At 44.3% G+C, this 23,232-nt stretch overlaps 1 protein-coding gene across 8 annotated transcripts in view; it reads right to left on the minus strand.

The window, feature by feature from the left end:
* Nucleotides 1-23,232, minus strand: part of tenm2a (teneurin transmembrane protein 2a) — a 203,079-nt gene that overhangs the window by 2,991 nt on the left and 176,856 nt on the right. For 7 of the 8 annotated variants that reach the window (XM_069696820.1, XM_069696825.1, XM_069696823.1 and 4 more), the window contains 23 exons: nucleotides 22,598-22,783; nucleotides 21,600-21,626; nucleotides 16,909-17,055; nucleotides 16,351-16,561; nucleotides 14,882-15,001; nucleotides 13,095-13,356; nucleotides 12,550-12,817; nucleotides 11,141-11,284; nucleotides 10,154-10,403; nucleotides 9,719-9,739; nucleotides 9,375-9,604; nucleotides 8,015-8,169; nucleotides 7,612-7,713; nucleotides 7,106-7,279; nucleotides 6,166-6,803; nucleotides 5,586-5,761; nucleotides 3,079-3,314; nucleotides 2,683-2,979; nucleotides 1,881-2,438; nucleotides 1,505-1,774; nucleotides 929-1,339; nucleotides 620-730; nucleotides 74-341 (listed from right to left, as the gene is read on the minus strand). In XM_069696820.1, coding sequence (XP_069552921.1) covers nucleotides 74-341; nucleotides 620-730; nucleotides 929-1,339; nucleotides 1,505-1,774; nucleotides 1,881-2,438; nucleotides 2,683-2,979; nucleotides 3,079-3,314; nucleotides 5,586-5,761; nucleotides 6,166-6,803; nucleotides 7,106-7,279; nucleotides 7,612-7,713; nucleotides 8,015-8,169; nucleotides 9,375-9,604; nucleotides 9,719-9,739; nucleotides 10,154-10,403; nucleotides 11,141-11,284; nucleotides 12,550-12,817; nucleotides 13,095-13,356; nucleotides 14,882-15,001; nucleotides 16,351-16,561; nucleotides 16,909-17,055; nucleotides 21,600-21,626; nucleotides 22,598-22,783 — 5,262 coding nt within the window. The remainder of the gene's footprint in view (nucleotides 1-73; nucleotides 342-619; nucleotides 731-928; nucleotides 1,340-1,504; nucleotides 1,775-1,880; nucleotides 2,439-2,682; nucleotides 2,980-3,078; nucleotides 3,315-5,585; nucleotides 5,762-6,165; nucleotides 6,804-7,105; nucleotides 7,280-7,611; nucleotides 7,714-8,014; nucleotides 8,170-9,374; nucleotides 9,605-9,718; nucleotides 9,740-10,153; nucleotides 10,404-11,140; nucleotides 11,285-12,549; nucleotides 12,818-13,094; nucleotides 13,357-14,881; nucleotides 15,002-16,350; nucleotides 16,562-16,908; nucleotides 17,056-21,599; nucleotides 21,627-22,597; nucleotides 22,784-23,232) is intronic. The other variant, XM_069696824.1, reaches the window with a different exon arrangement.

A 23,232-nucleotide genomic window follows, 5' to 3' on the forward strand; every position in this document is an offset into this window, starting at 1 on the left:
ACTGAGTAAAGCGCCTAAATATTTATACAACAGAATTCCATTTGCGTCATAATAAAACAAATTAGTCCTCTACCTGTGACGTAGTTTTTGACATCCAGCATGTCACTGAGTGGGTTGTTGTTCTTGAACATGTACAGGTTAAATGGAGAGGGATCTTTCCCTATTTTGGGCCAGATGCTGTAGTCAGGTGAGGTCCATCGTCCGGCCAAGACGTCGTAGTCCCGCTGGGTGAAGTGGACCAGTTTAGTCAAGGGGTCGTACAGACCACCGTGGAAACCCACCACCAGGGGAAACTCTGGGTTAGAGTCGAGGTACACTTCACCGTAGGCTGTGTACTGCACCTGTGTGACACAAGCACAGTCAATTCGCTTTTGGTGATTGTCTGCTCTTTGATGTCAAGGTCAGAACACTGTGTCAGCTACAGAACGGCGTCCCTGGAGCTGTAACGGATTTAGTGTCTTGTTGAAGGATCGCATGGCGGAAGCCGGAGGCATTTATCAGTGCACTTTTCTTTTTGTTTTCACCACTTTCTTATGTCAAAAAGGAGGAATAACAGAATTTTGGATGAGTAATAAAGGTCAAGTGATATTAATTTGGCAAGAGTCCCAGCTGCTTTTACCTGTTTGATCATTTGTCCATTGCTGCTGAAGACTGCCAGTGGTGTGCCGGTGTTGTCAGAGGCTATGTAGTATTCCTCTCCGCTGCTCACTTCCATGGCAAACAGATGACCCTAATGATGACATGATTAGAAGTTCAGTTTCTCGTTCATCTTCAGTTCGTCTTCTACGTTTCAGGATGAAAATTTTGCCTATTTATCAGCGTGTCTATTTTGTGTTCTCTGCATCAAGTTTCTCATAGATTTGCTGATACGTGGAAATATAAAACAGGTTATTGGTGATACGGCACATCCGTGTCCGCCCACACCTACCTGCAGGTCATAGTACAGCGACGAGATATCAGAGCTGGAGTGATTGAAGATGTGTGTCACCCTGGCTGGATGGTTGAGGTCAGCATAGAAGAACTGAAGGTGCTGCCCCAGGCTGTTCCTCGTGGACACCCTGCGGCCAAGCCCGTCATAGTGATACACGACGCTCCAGCCTCCAGGCCCTCTGTTGTAGGCCCGCAGCAGTTGGCCTTTGGAGTTATAGTCAAAAACGTCTGAGCCACGCTGACTGAGGTAGCCATCTTCGTCCAGGCGATACTGGACATCTCCCAGGCGTGTAATGCGGTCTCTGAGGTCGTAGCGGAGTGGCAAGATCCGGGCACTGTTCCCGGGATTCAGCAGGTGGAGGTTACCATTTAGGTCGTAGCTGTAGCGCCAGGTAGACCAGTCATTCACCTGGATAAAACAATGAGATTTATATATGTGATTCAACCAGTTTTTGCCTTTATTATAAACCTAACCTAACCTAACAACAGCAACATCAAAGGCAGATTAGAGGTCATGGATCAATATAAGTGTAGTGGACTCTTCCGCCTCTAAAATTCCACACAGATTATTCACCTTGACCCCGCTGAGCTGTCCGTCTCCGTCATAATCATAGCGGTACTGAGTGGTGTTGGCGTAGGGCCCAATCTTGAGCTCTCTCTTCACCACCCGTCCCATGCTGTCGTACTGCACTGTCATCCAGTACATAAGTGACCGGAAGATCTCGTACTGGACCTCCTTGATGCGACCGTGGGTGTCAAAATGCTTACTCAGTGTCATAACGGCTGTGGTGATGATTTGATTAATGTCATAGTAAATGACCCCAAACTTGCCGAAGTGCTCCACCTACAGGAGGGAGGGAAACGTTTAGCGAAAAGGTCAGTCCGGTACATTCACAGATTCAACATTATTGCTTAAAAAGGGAGCATTGACCAGAACAAAAATTCTGTACCTTCCCAGAGATCTCATCATATCTGTAGAGGTCAACAGGCAGTGGTGTCTCACTGATGACCGGCTTCATGCTGGCGATGCGGAAGCTGTTATCATGGTAGGTGTAGTCAAACCTTGCGTTCACCATGCCCTCCTCACTGAAGCGGTAGATCTGCTTGTCGATAAGTGGGCCCATTTTGCGATAGCGGATGGTGCAAGAGAAGCCCCCGCTCTGCAGGTTGACCATCTTCAGCACACCAGCTGTCTCGTCGTAACCGAAAGTGACAGCAGTGCTGTCGTACACGATCTCTGACAGCTTCGCCAGCTTGCCGTACTTGTAGAGGACACGACGGCCAGTGCCCAGGTAATGTGTGGCCTGAGGTCTGCCGTCCTCGCAGAAATCGTGGATGATGGAGGCGTTGCTCTCTGGAGGGTTGTACGTGTTGCGGATGTAGCCGACTGACACGTGCGTGAACATGGTGTGGCGAGCCACGCTGGGCATCGTGACAGCTGTGACCCGACCTGAGGCATCAAACTCAAATACGTACTGTCTTTGGCTCTGCAGGAGCAGCACCATGGACTGGAAGCAGAGAGGTAGGTGAAATACGGATTAATATAATAGCATTATCAATGGGTGACTTGCCTCCTGTGAAATAGCACCAGGAGTAATTTGCTCTCCCCTGACAAATCTGAAGCTTCATAACCATAAAAATGATGTATTATTTCACTCAGTTCCCCAATCCAAATTACTATACTTTCTTGCAATTGCCTTCCTTGGAAGGATTAGACTCTTGGATGACAATGTCGAAGATAAATGTACTTACTTTGTCAAGGTAGCTGTAGCTCCACACCTTCCCATCCACAAAAGAGCGAGACAGGATGCGGCCCTGAGGGTCAAACTCTGTCCTTTCACTCATGCTGCCCCTCTGCAGCCCAACAAGCTGACCGTTAGTAGAATAGGAGACGTTGACCACTGCCAGGCTGCTGCTGGGCAACCACATGGCTGGCCGGCCCTGAGCATCGTACATGATGCGCAGCGTAAACTTGCGGTGATCATCGTAGATCTTCTCTGTACGTGTGTTGCGATCGAAGTCAATGGAGAGAAGATTGCGGCCATGAGCCTAAAGAAAAAAAAAAAGTTCTCAGTTTTATTTGGATGCTGAATTATAAATTCATTTGATTCTAACAAGGCCGTCATTGATCAAAAAAGGTCAAGGTACCCGTAGCTTCCTCCCAAACACGGTGACCTTGCCCTTGGTCTGCTCCTTGCGCAGACGCCACTCGATGGAGTTGAGGCCATTGTCTGTGGGCAGGGTGATGTTCCTTCGACCAATTGTAGGACTGACAGAACCGGCCAGGATGTGCGGCTCGGTGTGGAAACTGATGCCCATTCCATTGGCGTACATCACTCTCAGGGTCCCGTTGTTGCACAGCTGATAGCTGTTCCTCACCTGGTCTATAGGGGGCAGACCAGTAAACACAGAATAAGAGGCGAGGCGAGGCAAGAGGCCAGCACGACTCCTTGTCTTTGTATTCAAACCCTGCCTACTTCAGAAATGCCAGACCTCAGCAAATCCAACCAGCAAATTAACCTGAAGTATTTGATTGGGGTCAGACAAAGTCAATGAATACAGTAGGAGCTGCCTGAGTGTTAGAGAGAAAAATGATAATATGATATAAGAAATGATAATAGCCGGTGAGGGCATTGGTTTGATATGGAGGATATGGACATTGGATGGGATATGGACATTGGGTGAGGGGGATTCATCCTGTATATTACCCTTAATGGCTGTCAAAACCTCTAGATCTAGAAGATAGCTCGGTGCTTTCCATTTTTATGACATTTTAGCCAAGGATACACAGGATCATCCTTCTTTGAAAAATTAAATAGAGCCATGAAAAAGATACAAAAAAGATTGTGACCTAATTCCATCAGAAGTGTTGTATGATTTTACTTTCATTGTTATTCAACCTTGCTGGATGTTTTTCTGAGGTCCAAAAAAAAAAAATCACACAAGCTTTTTGGATTCAGCCAGTTCTGGGAGACATGACAAACTGCCATTAATGAAAGTGCTAACAGAGTGAGGGCTGTGTTGACAGATCTAGATGTTTACTGTAGCTTTAACCACAATGAACCCAAACTTAAACCCAACAAGCCAATCAGAAATGATCTGATAGAAGCCTATAGCCTATTCATGTCCACCAGCCTCGGATCAAAATCAGAAATTCTAGTGATAATGACAGTCAGAACCAGATCAAATCCATAAATTGTTTATGGACCCGATTCCTTCCTAAAACCTCCAAAATATTCTGAATGAAAATAGCCAGGCTAAACAGACGTCACTCTACAATCTGTGTATCTCTACAATTTAATGACTCTCTCACAAGAATGGAAACAGATAAGCCCCTGCCTAATGCTGCGGCTCAGTTTTTCCTCTGATGTCTGAAAACAGGCGTCCTGATCACAATGACGAGATTAACAGTCAGATAAAATTGTTTTCAGCTCAGAAATATCAGGAAGATGCAGAGTTGGGAGCTTTTTTTTTTTAATTTAATTTACAAAAGATGAGGGGATCAGATGGTTTTCCCTTTGAAGTCCTGCCATAAATGACAGTAATCCATAAGGCCAATTTGTAATAAAGCTCCAGGCCCATTTTAACAATGCCTCAAACAGACAAGTGAAGCTTTTTCCATTGACTTTGCAGAAACAGCCTTTAGATAAATCTTCTGTGCTCTCTCTGTCTCAACAACCTTGTAATAAAACTGAAGCGAGGTAGAAGGAAAGGGAGAGAGGGGGTGAAATGAGAGCTCGAGGGCCAAAGAGAATTCTCTGTGCAGGAGTTAATGAAGAGAGCGAGAAAGAGCGAAAAGAGAGGGAGCTGGTTAAGTGAGTATGTCAGCAGAGAGCTGTGCTGGTACCCACACAGTGCAGTGGAAGCCTTCAATGACTTACAGCGCTGTGAATAACTCCTCTCCTACCGTAACGCAGGTGGATCACTGAATATATCAACAGCCTATTCTCAGACCTGTAGACTGTTATAGTCCAGTCTGTATTCATACTTATTTCACGCTGCTCTGCACTGGTCAGAGAAAGGGAGAGACAGCTCTTCTTCTTCTTTTTTTACTCCTCTCTAAACAGATCAAATAAGCTCAGGGATCATGGGAACTGGTTGAGAGCTGTATTTGTATGTTCGTGTGTGTGTGTGTGGGGAGAAAGCTTGAGGGATGAGGAGGATTCACTCCACATTAGTTAATGAATTCTGCTGTGATGATATTCAAAAGTAAGATGATCCCAGCTGGGATTAACAACTATATGTTGATAATTTAACTCCATGAGAGGGAGCGAGAGAGGGCTGGATGTGGGTAGGGAAGGAAAGTAATCTCTTGGAGCGCGCACATAACTGAGTGAAAATTACAAGACATTCAATTCGAGCTGGCAGGCCGGCGCAGATTTACCATCACAGAGGCTGTCTGGTGTTTGTGAATACTAAGATGAAGTAGTTCTAGTCGGTGTGAATCTGGGTAATGTATATGACATACTGTAAATCTACTCCAAATAATTAATGAACGACATTTTCATTGAATTTTGATTTGTACTGTTTTATGTTAAAGACTTGAGCACTCGTCTACCTTTGTGCCACACATTCTGCAATTTCACAGGAATTTAAAAATTCATGAGCAGATCATTTTCCGCTGCGTGTTCTCTCCGTGCTGAGTGTGTGTCTACCTTGCACCACAGTGTACGAGGCTTCCACAGAGGACAGGTTGGTGATGACAGTGACGTCGTCGTCTCTGCTCGAGCTCTCAATGTCGATGTTGATGGAGCGCTCGATCTCGCGGTGGAGACTCGTCACCATGCCCGTGGGGTATGTCACATTGGTCAGGCGACCCTCACTGTCATACCTGTGAGATGGGAAATTTCAGTGAAGTGAACCAAGAGGGGACATGTTCATAGTTGTACTGCGCACACTGAAACACAAACACAAACACACACACACACACACACACACACACACACACACACACACACACACACACACACACACACACACACACACACACACACACACACACACGCACGCACACAAAAACACTTCCAGGGAGGAACCTGACAGGAATTGGGTGTAGTAATAAAAGCTAACACTGGGGGGCAGCAGTACGCCATGTGAAATGTATGAAGAAAAACAGGAATTAAAGAACAGAACATGATGAAAGTCAATCCAGCAACACTCAATTTGTATTTTAGACAGCTAGAAGTGAAAAATCACACACACGTTCAGACACGTTTCCCTGTACTTAACACTTACTGGTAAAATGTGGTCCATCCCGTCTCATCAGCTTTGGTAGCCAGGAGGCCTGTGTTGCCACTGTAGCCTATCAGAGCCACCTCTTGGCCCAAGGCAGACACACTACGCAGCCCCCCAGTGGGGTCCAGGCCAAGGGTCACCACTTGATTCTCGGGCAGCAGCACCAGTCTGAGCAGGCCGGCTCCTCCTCCCTGGGCGAGGCCATCCCTCCTCACCTTGACGGTGTTGTTGCAGTTGTCCACCAGCATCACCAGCTCGCCATCAGAACCATAGGTGAAGTTGAAAAGTGGCTCCCCGGTCACAAGGCTAATTGTCTGGATGTGAAGCCCCTCCCCATTGAAGACATACAGCTCCTGTTCCCTCGGCGATGCAACCTCATACTGTGCGGATCCTCCATATCCCACACTTGACAGGGCGGGGCCGGGACGATTTGCCCGAACAGCTCTGATGCGTATGTTGTTGAGGTCTGCGATGAAAAGCGTCCCATCAGGGGACACGGCCAAGGAAGTGGGGCTGTTCAAGCCGGCGTCGGGGGCGTAGCCATCGTCACCGTAAAAGCAGTTGCAGTTAACATCATTCTTGCAGTCGCAGTCAGAGGCAATACCAGCCAGGAGAGAGATTTCTCCATTTGTGCTCACCTAAAAAAATGCATAGACAGAAAATGGAAGAGGAGAACCGGTTAATACTGAAAATGGAAAAAAAAAAAGAAGAAAAAAGTCCCCTCTAAATGAAATAAAATGTATTACTAAAAGACAATTTAGTTTGAGTTGCAAAACTGAATGCAGTCTGAAGATCTGAAAGTATATTTAACAAAAACACCCACACAGCTTGAACAGATGTGCCGCCAGTTATGGAAGCCAAAAATAACTTTAAACTAACAAATTCTTTCCAAAAAAACAGACAGCCACATGGCAATGTTCAGTAATTCTCGATCTCATACCTGTCGAATTCGGTTAATCTTTTTCTCATCTGTCTCAGCGATGTAGAGGATGCCGGTGTGGGACAGGGCGATGGCTGTGGCGCTCTCCAGGGCTGCATGTATGGCCAGCTTACTGAGGCTGTAGTCGATGCCTGGCACTTGGCAATGCATGGGTCGACCCGCTATAATGCTCACCTATAGGAAACAACGGAGGATGTTCAATAACGATGACCTAACAGTGGTAATATTTCCACAGAACTGAATAAATGTGAGCAGTGGCTTGCCATTGAAATAAGTTCCAGTAAAACTTTCCATAACGACTTGAGATTCCAGAAAGTTGAATATTCTTGGAACTAATTAATCAGTAATTTTGCCACCACTGCAAAACGGAGGAAACTGTTAGGATTTGAACTTTTACTTCTAAATTGGCTTGAAAAGGACTAATTGGGACAAAATCTTGTCAAAGCCCTGTGGTGAGTGTCCACCCAAAGGGGTTTGCAATGGTGGTGCGGCCTCGTGGTACAGACCTGGTGGTTCTCAGTGATGCGTAAGATGACATTGTTTTCCAGGACGTAGAGAGAGTTGTCCATGGGGTTCACTGCTAAGTCTGTGGGCCACTCAAGACGCACCTAGAAGGCAGAAGAAGAAGTTACACACGAGACAATACTGGTACTGGGCTGAGGGAGATATTTTGAAAGGATGCCAAGGTTCAGACAAGTCTCTTCATTTTTTTAAGTGACTGCAGCAGTGTTCACTTCCTTTTCATCCATTCATTTATCCATTGGCTCTTTAATCCCTCCCTAAATCAGTCTCTCCCTGACCTCCTGGCTGGCTTGCGTCCACAACGTCGTCATAGCTCAGCACTAAGGAGGCTCTTAGATCATCATTTATCACACCATCGCCTTTTGTCTCTCTTTCACTCTCTCCTACCTGGCTGACGTCCATGCTGGTGTCACAGCTGAGCGGCCGCACGGCGGTCAGATCGTTGGCCCCCAGCAGAGTTGAGATGATGCCATTCTGGTCCACCTTGCGGATCATGGTGGCATCCACGAAATACATCAGCCCATTTTTATCCACTGCGATACCTGTCAGTGCGAGGGAGAGCACCGTGAGTGACGACTCATAACTCCAACACTGCGGGCGACCCGTAGACATTTTGAGTCAATTAAACTTCACTCCTTCCACCGCTGGAAATGAATAGCAGCCCTGGCAGCTGAATTGCTCAGTACCTCATCGAATGAGAGGGGACACAGTGATGGAGCGAGCACTGAACTGTTGAGAGATGTTAGTTTTAGGATGAGTCATCGAGATGTGGCTCCTCTTAGAGGGCAATTGCAGACTGCAGGTTGATTGTCTATAATGACGAGTGATCTCCTGTACTCTTCCTTCCTTCCCTGGTTTCCCTTCGCTGTATTTCTTTGTGCCTCTGCACCTTTTCATTTGTTTGTACCTCTTCCTATTTTTTTCCCCCCATTTACCAGAGGAGCCGTGTCAGCCTTCTCGGTCTAACAGGCAGCTGCCATTCAGAGAGATGTGATTGTTTGGGGCAACTGTGCCCCAAAATAACTTCCAGATTGCACTGAGATACAAAACAACAGATGGAGGATACAACGAAGGGCACAGAGGAAATGAAGGAGGGAGAAAGAGAAAAGAGAGGAAGAGGAGGAGAAACAGGCAGAGAGAGGGCGAGCTGGTGTTTGCTGGCTGACTTCGTTTGTAAGAAGTTAGAAGGAGTCGGTGACTCGTCTCCTATCTTTCCCGTCTTCTCTTACAAATCACGCACACACACAGTTATATACACACTTATACACACAGTGTGTACACTAACACATGTACTCCTACGTGTACTCACACTTGTGTCACTGACGAGAAATGTGACAGCGTGACATCCTTGACAGTTTGGTGTCACAGTGTGCTAAGATCCAATGATCCATAAAAATAATTCCATTATAAGTTTAATATTAACCTGGTTTATAACCTCCTTCTGTCTGTGTCCTGCTTTAGTTGAGTCACAAGATGAATTATGGAAAAAAAAGATTTTCTTATCAGTGAAAGTTTAAGGCACCTTCAATTTACATGTATTGTGAACTGAACTGCAGATTACAATCTATGTAGAGGTCTATAACAATATCCCTTTCAAAGAGTGAATATCACGAGTATTATTATCATCATTTTAATCCCTTGTTTCAATACAGGGACATTTTTTATTAAAACAACATAAAATAGAGATAACTGTGAGGTGCAATCAGCCCTACCATAAGTCTTATTGCACTTCCCCTAAGTGGCTCACCTTTGGGGCTCATAAGTGTAGCTTCAGTGGCTTTGCCACCGTCGCCACAGCGCTCATCAAAGGGCAGGCACTGCTCCCCCGTCCCCGCCACCACCTCGGCATTATCCGACAGCAGCCGGCCACCCGTTAATGAGCGAACACGGTAAATTCGTCTTGAGTTGGTGTCTGAGATGAAAAGGGCCCCAGATACTGGATCCACTGCCAGGAAGTACTTATGTGTTGGGTTATTACTGCGGTGACAGAAAAGAGACAGGATTCTTATGTCAGTAAACAGACTGATTTTACATTTTCTAGTGCCGTTATGTTCACTAAAAACTTTTAATTTATCATCGTAAGGATCTTACCTGTGTCTGAAATCTTTGTTCCTGGGAGAAAGCGAGATAAAAGCACAACAAAACAAATATTAATTCACACAGTCTGTGGAGAGCAACCTACAGAGAGCAAGACAAAGCTGGCTGTGGTGTGAACAGCGAAATTTAAACATGTGTAAAAACACCCCGGAGAAACGATATCTAGTACAGAGTATAATTCTAATTCAGTCTTGCCTTCCCCAGCGCCTCACCTCACTTCTTTCATCCAACATGTTATATGTACTCTGTAAATATCCAGTCTTAAGCCCTCTTCTTTTTATGCCAACTTACTTCAGTCTAACCACCCCTTATTCTGTCAGTATTTCTTTCTGCAACATCAAGAAACCTTTAAATCCCAAACTGCTTTCTAATGGATTAGTCTTTTATTTGCCGTCTCCTTTCCTTTTCATGATTGAATTGGGGCTTTACCTCAATTCCAGGATGCCAGTTGTGTTCATAGATGGGTAAACCCGGCGCACGAAGTTGAGGTCCCCGACGTACAGGCTGCCATCGATGCCCATTGCCAAGGCAACTGGTGCCAACAGCTTGTTGCCGTCCGCGAGGCCGTTACAGCTGGGGCACGAGATGCTGCGCCTCCGGCCATTTCCCATGATGCTGGTGATTACTGGGGGCTGCTCTGTCACAAAGATGTTCTCACCGCTGCCTTTGTGAAGGATGCCTGGACATCAGAGAGGATGAAGAAGACGGACAGAAACAAAGTAGTTCAGGAGTCATTATTCCAAAGGATCTTTGGTGACATTGTGGAGGTTAAAGGACAGATTATGCAATCTTTTTTTTTTTTTTTTTTAGCCTCGCAAGCAGTGTGTTTCTTGGCACGTCCTCCAAATAAAATATTGTAAAGTGGGATGCCTTAAGTCTTTGCTAGCGCCAAAATGAGGTCAAACAATGTAATTGTAGGTATTGTAAATGTATGTAAATGTAATGTATTCTTTTATAACCAAATACCAGTCCTCTACCGGTCCATTAGGAGAGGATGGTTGTTGTAGTATTGTTGATGACAAAACATTTGATCCTGAATGACCTTTCTGGAAAGGGTGCCTCTGCCCTCCACTTACCCCGATCCCCTGCCTCTGCTTTAGGAGCTGCAGATTGGTCAGTGCACATATTTAGTGGATGAGGGAGTCAAGCTCGGTGAAACAACACAAGCTTTTCCTGTGAAAATTCTCACTGACAGGTAAAAAAGAGGTGCCTGGCAGCTCCACATGAACTGCAGGAAGCACAGTGTGGTCTAAAGCCTCCCCTAGACAATAGCACGCTTAGTGAGATACACAGTACTATAAACCTGCTGCATGCAAGGAGGTGGTTAAATATAAACTAGAAGACAATTAGGGAAGAACTGGAAAAGGCTGTGCTTGTTTATGAGCAAATATCAGGGCGTGTGTACAGTATACATACCACTGCGTGTGTTGAGTATATGGTGCTTGTCGAGTGACCAGCTGCCCAGATTGGTGGGATCCAGTTCGTAGCCTTGCAGAATGGCTGTCCTCTTCTCCCATAGGATGAGACTGGCACAGGACTCGTACTCGTAGCCTACTGACACTATATGTCGGAAAGGGTAGGGGCAAGAGAAATAGAGGAAAAAATTAGTGCGACATAAAATGAAAGAATACAAGAAAAAAAGACCAAAGGATCATGAAAGAAACAACAGAAGAAGAGAGGCTCTGCAAAATTTCTTTAGAGCATAATCTCCCCAGTTCATTTGAGTTGTGAAACGTGTGATACACAGAGAAGCTAGTTAGCACATGTACCAAAACCTGCACTCACACCTAACTAACACCCTCGCATGCTGCTAAACCAATTAAAAACCTTGTTAATTGGAAAAATTGCCCAGTAGGCCTTTAAACCTGGAGGCCGTGAGGGTTGTCACGGGGAAAGCTGTGCTCATGGAAACATTATGCCTCAATCACACTCATACTGCACACCTGTCCTGACAGAGACAAATGTACTGTACAATTAAGGGAAATTAGTTGAGATCAGGTATATATTTATACATATATATATATATCAGGAATACTGATAGAGTGTGTCTATGTGTATGTACATGCTGTGCAGTATGCGCTGTTGTGTTCCTACTTGTTAAATGGAAAAGTGTGTGAACACATCAACTCCCCCTTGAGTCACAGTCAGAGTGCTGTTGCCGGCACATTTTCAGCTTTACTACAAACAATAATGGAGTATACCTGTCTCTGTATATATGGTTAGCAAGACAAAACCTATTCATAAACCATGTATATCCTTTATATTCTTATGGAAATAGAAATATTGCAGTAACTCTGGGGACCTTTTGGGCTCTTTGAGTGGATGTAATTTCCCAAAAGTCCTTCCCCTCATGATTTCCGTCCACACAGAAGCCCAAGATGTCCACTGCATCTGTGGCTTGTCAGCAGTGTTTGGCTGACAGCATCTGTGAGCGACTGTGACAGCAGAATGTAATAGCACTGAGGCTCCCCTGGACTCCTGCTTGCTGCTCCAGTAGTTAACTGCTAACTCACCCTGATGGCTAATAACCCTTCACCACAGTTACGGCTGGCTGACTGAACCAAACGCAGCTTCAATGAAAAATAGACGTATGAAAAAAAAAAAAAGCACTTTACTGTGGCCGTACAGCAAAGTGGATCCAAGCTGGGTTTCTAGTGTATTATCTCTCCTCCAGGCTCCCTAATTAGCCTCTCTTCCTCTGTCATAGCCAGTGCTGCCTTAGTGGTAAAATGTCTAATGTGTTCAGTGAGTGCAAATCTGTAAAAAAAAAAAAAAAATCTCTGTTCATTCCAGTCCTGCTTCTTCTATCCATCTCTCACACTCACCAACAGCTTCAGAGAGACCGTAGACCCTCTGCCCATATGCATCCGTCTTATCCCAGATGTAGGTGTAGGCCAGGTTGGGTGAAGCATGGAACCACTTCTGGAAGAGGTGGCCCTCCACTGCGACCATCAGGTGGACCTTCAGCAGGCCCATGGACACCACAGCTGGGGTCATGGTCACCTTGAGCAGGGAGCGGTAACCCTGGGTCCTGGAGCTTAGGTAGCACAGCTTCAAGCTTGTGCCAGGCACCTCGATCTGCTCATGCAGCACCTGGAAGACAAAGAGAGGATGACGGGAGAAAGGGATTAGGTAGATTAGAGTGAGAGGGAGTAATGGGGGTCACGCTTCCACTGATGGCTGAAGGACAAGAAATGGGGTAAAAACAATGGCGGAAATAAAGAAATAGGAAAGAGGGGAACAAATGGGGGGAACTATGGAAGCAGAAGAAAAAAGTGAGCTACAAAAGATAGGCATACAGGAGAGTGGGAAGAGAGCAAGGGAACCAGAAGGAAGATTAGCCGGCTGCCAGAGGTCAGTGGTACTGCACCTGTGTCTCCGGTATGATGGGTTTCTCCCCTGGCTTGGAGCTGAAGAAGGAGGAGAGAGGGGATGCAATCACAAGAGGGTCAGGCCTGACGAAGCCGCTCAGGTCACAGCCTGGGATCGTGTTCTCTTCTGTCTTAAGCACCAGAGTGTCCATAGCATAAAACTGGCTCCAGGGCAGCCACACGGTGCGCTCCTGGCTCAGGAAGGGGGCACGCTCGAACCGCAGAGTCAGTGATGCACCACCATTAGCTATCAGGTCAAACCTGGAGAGGTTTGCAAGAAGAGGATGGGAATGAGGTACAGATGGTAAGTGCTGTGGTGGATGGATAGTAATTTGGATTTATACAGTGTCAGTGTTTCTTCTTTTTCTTCTATTATAACATACAGTCCAATGCCTTAGGAATAATGCAACAACACATCACCTGAAATAGATATTTCAACATTATTTATTATAGTACAATAAACCTGCACAACATACAAAAAGCAGCCATGTCTAGAATGCCCATCTAGACATCAGCTTGGCCTGCAATGTGAATGATAAAAGGTTAGTCTCAGGATAGAGATCATTTTATTAGATGTTATCTTTTAACCTTTCGCCACCAAATTATGGTGAACAGCTGTGGGTTAATGATTAGTAGAGAAACAGGTCACATACACAGTTGTCATGTCTTAGGGGAAATGGCAAGAGCTTTGCAAGTGTCAGGAAGTGCTGTGACCAAGAGCCCCTAACGACTGGGAGGAAATAGCACTCGGCGAGAATAAACAAGGTCAGGCAGAGACATCGCAACATGTTCATTCAAATCACAAGTCCACAGAACTGGTGTCTGCCTCTGAAATTCAAAGTCAACGAAATATTACTCGAAGTTCAGATATTTCTGGAAGAAAATGCTGCAAAGAAACCATTGATGAGAGGAACCGATTATTTAAATAATATGAAACAGTAGACACAGATTTCATGATTGGAGGTCAGTATGAAGAACCAATAAATCAAGCTTTTAAAGTCTGGCTGTTCGGGATGTCAGCCAGACTTTAATCCAATACAAATTGTAGGTGAGAAATTGGACAGAACAGTCAAATCAAAGCAGCATACCAACTCCCCAGAAAGCGGAATCCCTGCGGAAAAAAAATGTAAAGTGAGTCAACTAAAACTGTTTGGAGAGTGTCTGTTTAAGGAAGAAAATGCAGTTTGAGAAATTTAAGATTGTACGGTTGTTAAGGATTTGTTTTATACCTTTCTTTGGCCCTTATTTTTGGTTTCACAAAAAGTAAAATGTTAATTTTTAGGTGAAAACAAAGTGTAGAATGATATAACGTGAACAAAACATTTGAATGATGAATCACTGAATACTGTGTACTGTTTCTTACACATTTCTTCAACTGTAATCAAGGCAATGTAAATGTCCTTTTTTTTATATTTTCAATTAAGATATCGTACATTTACTCCACTGTAATTTGAAATCTAATAATTTGTGGTTGAGTTTCAGCCTAGTTTACTTATGGTATCAGTTTACTAATCTAATCTAATCTAATCTAATCTAATCTAATCTAATCTAATCTAATCTAATCTAATCTAATCAAATCTAATCTAATCTAATCTAATCTAATCTAATCTAATCTAATCTAATCTAATCTAATCTAGTCTAATCTAATCTAATCTAATCTAATCTAATCTAATCTAATCTAATCTAATCTAATCTAATCTAATCTAATCTAATCTAATCATACAGCCTATGTGGTGACGTAGTTTCCAAATTTCAGCAAGGAGTGCTGGGTAGCTGTTGTACATACATTCCGTCCTGCCGTGTCAGCGTGTATCCGTAGTGTGGATAGTTGACAAAAGACACGTTCACCCCCACCAGAGGGGTTCCATCTGTAGTCAACACCTGACCCCGGATTAGAGATGCCAAGCTGGAAGAAGACAGAAGAGACAGAGTGAGGGAGCGAAAGGCAATCTATCAACCCAGTCTTCCCGTCCATCCATCATCTGATTTGATTAATCTCTCCATCTTTCAATCATCCAATTTGCCCATTCATTTATTGCGCTGGTCTTCCACCATGGATTAATTAGAAACAATTAGCGACCCCCACCATCTAGATGAGCTCATGTCAATCATGCAAACAAATCTGGACAATGTAGATGGACACGTGGGCATGTTTGTGTATGACTGAGTGCGTGCATGTGTGGACTGTATCCTCAAAAACTGATACACATAGAATAACATTTAAATATTTCAGGGTAACACCACTTTGATGAGTTATTTCCTTTGAAACATCTGACGTCGTCCACTGGAAATGTATGCAGACAAAAATCAGCACCACGGACAGCGCTTCACAGCTCCACTAAATCTATGGGGGAATCTTGGTTTGCCTGCCTGTGGCTCCGGGATTTGTTAAGATCTTGGCTAGCACTGCCAACCTTTCTGAAGTCTATTTGATATTTTTGTTGTGTAATCTAAAGATAGGATATTCTCCACACATTTATTCACTTAAATGTCAAATCTTCTAAGCGCATCAAAGTGCTAACGCACAATCTCAGAGGCATGTGCAATCATTTTTACATCACATTATTGGCAGACAATGAAAAAGCAACAAGTAAATGATGTAAACTCTGATTCCGATTTCCTGCATTTATTAGTATTATAGTTTATATCAAACATGGAAATAATGTTCAAAATAAAAAAAACATTTGTATTACTAAATCATCTCTCTTTTCCCTTTCTGTAAAAATGTGACTCATCTTGCACCCACAGACTCATACATACAGTAAATCTATCCAATCTGATCCCACAAGCTGTGGCACCACTACGTAACATCTCCCATCACCTAAAGCACTCCCGACCTCGTTAGTTTTCCTGTTGTGGAACAATATCATGGGACAGAGGTGTGTGACTTAATATTAGTTTAACTTTAGTTACATTTCCAGCAGTTCATGGTTTCAGCCGAATTGATGGATTTTTCATCTGTTCTCAGCCTCTGTAATTTAAAGATGCTCTAACTGCCTTTTCACTTTGTTTTATCACCCCACTACATGTATCTAATGCCAATCCGAGAACAGAGAGCACTCATCAGTTGAAGGCTTGATGCTCATATTTAGAAATGCTGTCTCTCAGCTCTGTGAAGTCACTTTGTTCGGCCCTTGTCGGTTATAATCGGATGTTACGCATGTGTGGTGCTGGTGATCGAGAATACCACTGCTGGCATGGATATTAAAAATGTATAATTATATGCTTTGGTTTTATGTGTGTTTCGTGCCGTACCTGGAGTTGAACGGGTTTTCCCCGGGGATGATGTGGGTGCTGTCTCGTCCCACAAGCATCTTGACGCGGTCGTAGAAGGAGCGGACTCGGGGCTGCGACATCGGGCTCAGCTGGATGACTTGCAGAGGGTCCCGGGAGCCGCGGCACAGGGGACTGTTCTGACAGGGACTCTGAATGCAGCAGTCTGGGTCCATGCAGTCCGTCAGTCCATCTGATAGAGGAAAGAAAGAGCAATGAGGAGGTGGTGGTATAAGAGCAGTGAGGAATGCAGAAAAAAAAGCTACCCCAACTTCTTCCCTTCTTGATTTAATATTTTGATAATCTTTGTTTCTTTCACAGAGGAAAGTTTAATTTTGCCATCCGTAGTGAGGACTCTTCTCAAGAGACCTCTATCTTAATTCTATTTCTTCTTTAATTCATTATTTTTCTCTATCATCCTTTATTCCTTTCACAGGCTTTTTTTTTTTTCTTTTCTTTTTTTTGCAGAAGGCATTCTTAAGCAAAGGCTGCACTTATAACAGCTCTACCCCAAATTTTCTCCTACTCCCCCCAATTCACCTCCTTCATTGTCCTTGTTGTCAGCGCAGGAGGTCTCCATGGCAACACTGCAGCCGGGGCCCCTCCAGCCTGTCTGACATTCACAGTGCCAACTCTGCTGGCCCATTGTGCACTGGCCGTTTCCGTTACACAAGTTAGGACAGCCGTCTGTGTGTGAGGAGAACAGCAAGAGGGTAGGGAAGGAGGAGTGGAGGGGGGGGGGGGGAGGGGAGGGGGGGGGGAGAGACAGGGTGATGCCTGTTTGTTCTATATACATCTATACAGGTGGACATACATGTCCTTACACTGACAGCTACACTTACACACACACACACACACACACACACACACACACACACACACACACACACACACACACACACACACACACACACACACACACACACACACACACACACACACACACACACACACACACACACACACACACACACACACACACGCTCATATGGTCATGATAGATCAACAAGTCTCACTTGATTTAATAACCACATACTGGTGGCACATTGTCAGTCTTTATTGGTCAAGAATCAATTTAAATCAGCAGGTCAGCTTTCATGCACACTTTTCCATTTTTATGTGTCTCCACCTGAGAGATGGTGGCCTCACCACATACACCATGTGTATGTGTGGACATAGGGAGGCTAGATAACTACTGCGTAGAGCCCCACCCAATCATCACTGTCTTTCTCTCTTTGCACTCGCTCTCTCTCTCTCTTACTTATGATTCAGTGTAGGTAATGGGATTCTGATGGCCTGAGAGTAATGCTTTCTCATGAGCGAATGAGATTATGTTTGACAGAGTGTGTGCGTATGTGTGCACGTATGTGTGTGTCTGTGCGGTGGCAGTCTATGAACTAATAAACCTTCGCTTTAGTTTATGCACAAAAAAAAAAAAAAAAAAAACCTACCAGAATCTAAGGCCCCGGAGCCAAGTAAGTTCTATAACTAACATAGCAAGGGCACCCTCAACTCAAGAGTGACCATAAGGCAAGGAAAAGCAGGCTTTTCAAGGCAGTCTGGATAAGGGAATTTGCAATTATAGAGGACAGCACCATTATCGTATCGTAACATTATCTGGTAACTTCTGTTTGATTGTATTACTAAGGAAAATTTAAAGTAATATTTTCTTTGGCAGAGAGTTCGACATGAGGTTTGATACCACGCTCACATTTGTCTGTTCAATATGAAGCTACAGCCAGCTGGCAGTTAATGTAGCTTAGCATAAAGACTGGGTGTATCTTCACCTCTAATGCACACAAATTAACACATTATATATTGTGTAATTAATCTATATAAATACTCATGTTCAAAATCTTACATTTCCTGGTTTCATAGGAGGGTACAGTATGTGGGGGACTATTTCTTGCCTGGCAGCAGTGACTTCCTGGAGTCTTGATACTGCATGGTTGCCAGGAAACAAATTGTGACTCCAGGAAGTTATTGTGCTTGGTCGAGAAGAAGTCCCATTACATAACCTCTTGTAAGACAAAAACATTTTTACACTTTGGACAGAGCCAGGCTAGCTGTTTCCCCCTGTTACTATCTTCATGCTCATCTAAGCCAAGTGGCTGCAGGCTCAAGCTTCATATTGAATAGATAGATTTGAGATAGTATCAATATTCTCATCTAATGTGTGGTGAGAAATCAAATGCAGTATTTACTAAAATGCTAATTTATTCCTTTAAAAATAATCCTTACAGTAAAATAATTCAACTACATATACACTTTTGTATTCCATTTAATAATCTGCATCCATGCTGTGGCACATCAATGCCTTTAAAAAAAAAAAAAAAAAAAGCCTTTAACTCCTGCCCTGTCTTACCATTTTCCTGTATTGCTCCAAATCACACCTTTCTATCTCTATTGCAAGACTGTGCATTTGCCACATTATAATCTATCAAGAAGAGGGGAGAAAAAAAGGCACGATGACACACAATGACAATGTTTTCTCCAGCAGCACAAAGAGCCCCAAACAAACTTGTCACAGTGATTTCCTCTTCAATAAATGAGGGAGCGGGATGCGACACTGTTAAGTCTACCCACAGGAGATGGAAGCAAAGACAGGGTTGACTGATAAAACAATACGTGCATGCATGGAAGGCATTTACTCACACACACACACACACACACACACACACACACACACACACACACACACACACACACACACACACACACACACACACACACACACACACACACACACACACACACACACACACACACACACACACACACACACACACAGAGCACGACGCACCCTGGAGATATGACCTGACATTTCTCACTCAGTAGTGGTGTGCCGGCACAGAGTGAGGAAGGACAAAATAACCCAGTAAGAGATTATGAATATGAAATGCTTTTCACTGAGTCCTACTCAGTAGATTAATGAACATATTTTCACTCAAGTTGCACTGTAGGATTTTGCCCTCTAACAAATCGCTGCATCAATAAAGCCATGCATTATGAATATAAATAGTGCAATCTAAACCGTGGCAGCAGCTAAATTAACAGGCATTTCACCCCGATTGGCATTTTATCATACGGCTCGACCACCAGACGATGAGAGAAAGTCAACAAAGGACTTTGAGAAAGACAGTGCGCCATCTTGTTTTGGGGGATGGGCGGCGGGCAGAGACGCTTAACAATGTTTTTCAGCTCAACAAGGGGAATCAAATCAAAGGTTTTATCTTTAATTATTACCACTTTCTGCATCAGGGGACTGCTCATGATGTTGTATTAACAGTCAGGGTGGAATAGATTGTCCTCAAGTATTGAGCTCAGGGAACAAAGGCAGTTAGCAGTGATTGCCTGTTAAATGGAGTTGCCATTTAAAACAGCCAAATACTTATGAAGCACCCGGACAGGACAATCCATAGTGGGCATTGATTGGCTTGCCTGGGCAGGCTGACACGAGGCTCCTCTCTCTTTAATGCCAGTACCCAGTCGATACCCCCTCATACTAACTAGAATAAAGTGGGATTTCAGAAACTATTAAGTCCACCCTCCCCAGTAATGTAGTTGGACTCTGATGAAATCCCCTTAAAAAGGAGACGAAATTGCCTTGGGTTATGGGTCAGCACACACACTCTTGTGTGATATGCAGTGTCTGCGGGTGTGGATGGTGGGGCATATGACTGGATAGATACTGTGTAAGACTCCGAGGATGAAGTGAGAGAGAGAGAGAGACGGGAAGAGATGGAGAAAGAGACAGAAAGAATGAGAACAAAGTGCATAAAAGAAACTACGCCCAGACATTGTACTAAAAAGTTCCACCATTCTCTCCATTCCCTGTGTACCCAGCTCTGTCTCCTCTAAAGGTCATAAAGTAAAGGTCATGGCCATAAATCCACCATCACAGCTCATAGATGGACCAGATAACTCTGTACTTTCTCAAAATGAAACTAGACTCATCTCCTTTTGCTATTTAAGCTACCTTAGAAATTACATTGATTGCTTTATCCCACATTGTTCCTTGAGCTGCCTCTCTGCTTCTCTTTGGCTCCTTCTGTTCTTCTTTACTCTCCCTTTCTGTCTCTTGCTCCCTCTTTAACCCTGCAATTTACCTTTTTCTCTGGGCTGATTCTTCATAAAACAATGAGAGCTATTCCATTAAGCGTAGAGGGTGAGAGGACACTCTCAACGGTGCTCCAGGGACCTGTACTGCCAGGCAATCTGTGCCGCTCTGCGCAGCTCGACAGAGGTTCAGCTGCGGGATATCTATTAAGCATTCGTGTTGTGTGTGTGAGACATCTCACCCCAGACCCAAACCCTTCTCTGTTTGCATCGATGTCTTAACCTTAGCTGTTATTCTATTTATCTTTCCATGATCTGACTAAACTGTATTTTGTTTCAGGTCGGCAGGGAGGGGTTTGATGAAAAGATAGAAAATCTGGAATTAATGCTGTATGCCTGCTGCATGATCAAACACACACGTGCACACAAAACACATTTATGAGCCAATCTACCACGACCGCAACTATTGCCACAAATACCTAAATGTATACACACACGCACACACACACACACACACACACACACACGCACACACACACACACACACACACACACACACACACACACACACACACACACACACACACACACACACACACACACACACACACACACACACACACACACACACACACACACACACACACACACACACACACACACACACAGTTAACAGCTCTGTATTTTTGACACCACATTAAGGCCTTGCATCAGTGGCCTATGAAATTCACCAATTACCTCAAAAGTTCTTTACAACTTTCATCATTTTCTCCTTGTGTGAAGCAGCTGTGCAAAATACTCGACTAGAATTCCTGAGTGTTATGTGTTTGTGTTTTCAGGTTCCACATTAGAGATATTGAGAGGAACACGCTCATACGCATGCACAACCACACACTCACAGCACAGCCCCTCAACACAGCTGATACCACACTAGGCTCTACGGTACCCCACAACACATCAAGGCTCAATGACAGCTTACCACTGCTGTAGTGCACTGGTGCAAAGGGTAGTGCACTACATGTAGGGAGTCGTCATTGAGGCTGGCACCCTAATCTAGGGACAGATAGCACCACAGAGTCTACAGAGCCAAGCCAGGCCAAAACCCACAAAGGCAGCAGCTAGCTTCTACCACCACAGGCTAAGAAACAAAACACCAGAGTCAGATACGGTACCTGCTTTGTCAACCATGCTCCCATGGTCTGCAGTGGGAGAAAATGTGCAAAAGGTAAGAGATGGAGAGAGTATTTTCTTTTAAATAAAAGCAAGCAACATCATGCAGAGCTGAAATGAATAACAGGCAAGCTGAGCTAAGCTAACACTGAGAGTGTCTGGTGCTAGTGAAGTGTGCTTTGCGTCAAGCTGAAGCCTGACAACTCTTTCATCTTCGGCTGATGCTGCAGTCAAAGCTGCCCTACTTTCTGATGGGGGAAATGGGGAGATCATAAACTGCTATTCCCCTGTGCATATGTATGTGTTGGCGTGCGTGTGTGTAGGTGTATATATGTGTTGCCATGTGTGTATCTTGGTGTTTGTTTTTGGCGTGTGTATTAGATTGCAATCACAGTGCTTCTGGTGACAAGGAAATGAGACTTTGTCTCAAAGCACTGCCGCTGAATCAAAGGAATCTGGCACTCATCCATCCAAAGTGACAGTGATGTCAATATGAGACAGTGATTGACTGACAAAAAACACTCACTCACACTCTGGCACAACTGTGTGCGTGCACACACACACACACACACACATACACAATGTAAGAGTTATTCTTTGTATCACAGTGAGGTGAAGAGTTTTGCCTTTCATCACGTAACTTTGGTGTTTCAAAGGCCATAAAAAACGAAGACTCCTGAGGTCTGCAGTTGAGAGGCAGCCTAAAAACAGCTAAATCCTGCTCTTTTGTAATCCTCCCACCCCCATTTCTAAGAAGTTTGCTCCTCTTCTCTCTGTTTGCCCACCTTCTACGTCAGCCCCCTTCTTCAATTCCCTATGGCCCTCCTTTTGCCTCCTCTTCTCATTCCCAAATTCCTTCAACAAAGTAAAAAGGAGCTGCCAGTTTAGTCTGACTGGGAACTGGCGTTCTATGCACACCCACGTGTTGACACACAGACACACATCAAACACACACCCCCAGACACACACACACTCAAATTGAACACAGAGACAGTCTTACCGATGGTGCAGTGCTCTCCGTTCCAGCCCTGGTGGCACTGGCACTTCCCATCCTTGCAAGTTCCGTGTTTGATGCAGAGTGGGTTGCAAACCCGCTGGTCGCAGCCGGCACCGGTCCAGCCTTCCTCACAGCGACAGGCTCCACCCATGCACACTCCGTGGGTTCCACAGTCAACGGAGCAAACCTCTGAAGGAAGAGAGAAAGCTTTGGGTCACAACAAAACTTCTGGACTCAAAAATGTGTTTCTGATGTTATTTTTTGTAATGTTGTTTAATTTACTCTTTGTTATGTATGTACTCCTACTGCTGCATCTTGCTGCTTAGATGCCTTGTTAGATATCTGGGTTGTATAAATCTGTTGTTTCAACAAGTTCAAACTGACTACATTTGAATATGTTTGCGTAGTCATTGAAATGCCCTTTGAAACAATGGCGATATGTAACCATCTAAAACTTCCACTTTTAAACAACCTTTGGACAATGTTCAATTTGGAAATCATAAAATGGGTTCTATTCTTGACTTCATCCCATGTGGCAGTGAGAAACAAATTACTTTGGCAAGTGCAAAAAAATAGACTACCTTAAGCTGCAAAACAATCAAATCCACATTACACACAATACAATTCTTCCTCATGCA

Source organism: Brachyistius frenatus, unplaced genomic scaffold (assembly GCF_029030835.1).
Source record: "Brachyistius frenatus isolate BFR_SWC_R1_liver_20210118 unplaced genomic scaffold, ASM2903083v1 Contig_22, whole genome shotgun sequence".
Classification (NCBI taxonomy): Eukaryota; Metazoa; Chordata; class Actinopteri; family Embiotocidae; genus Brachyistius; species Brachyistius frenatus.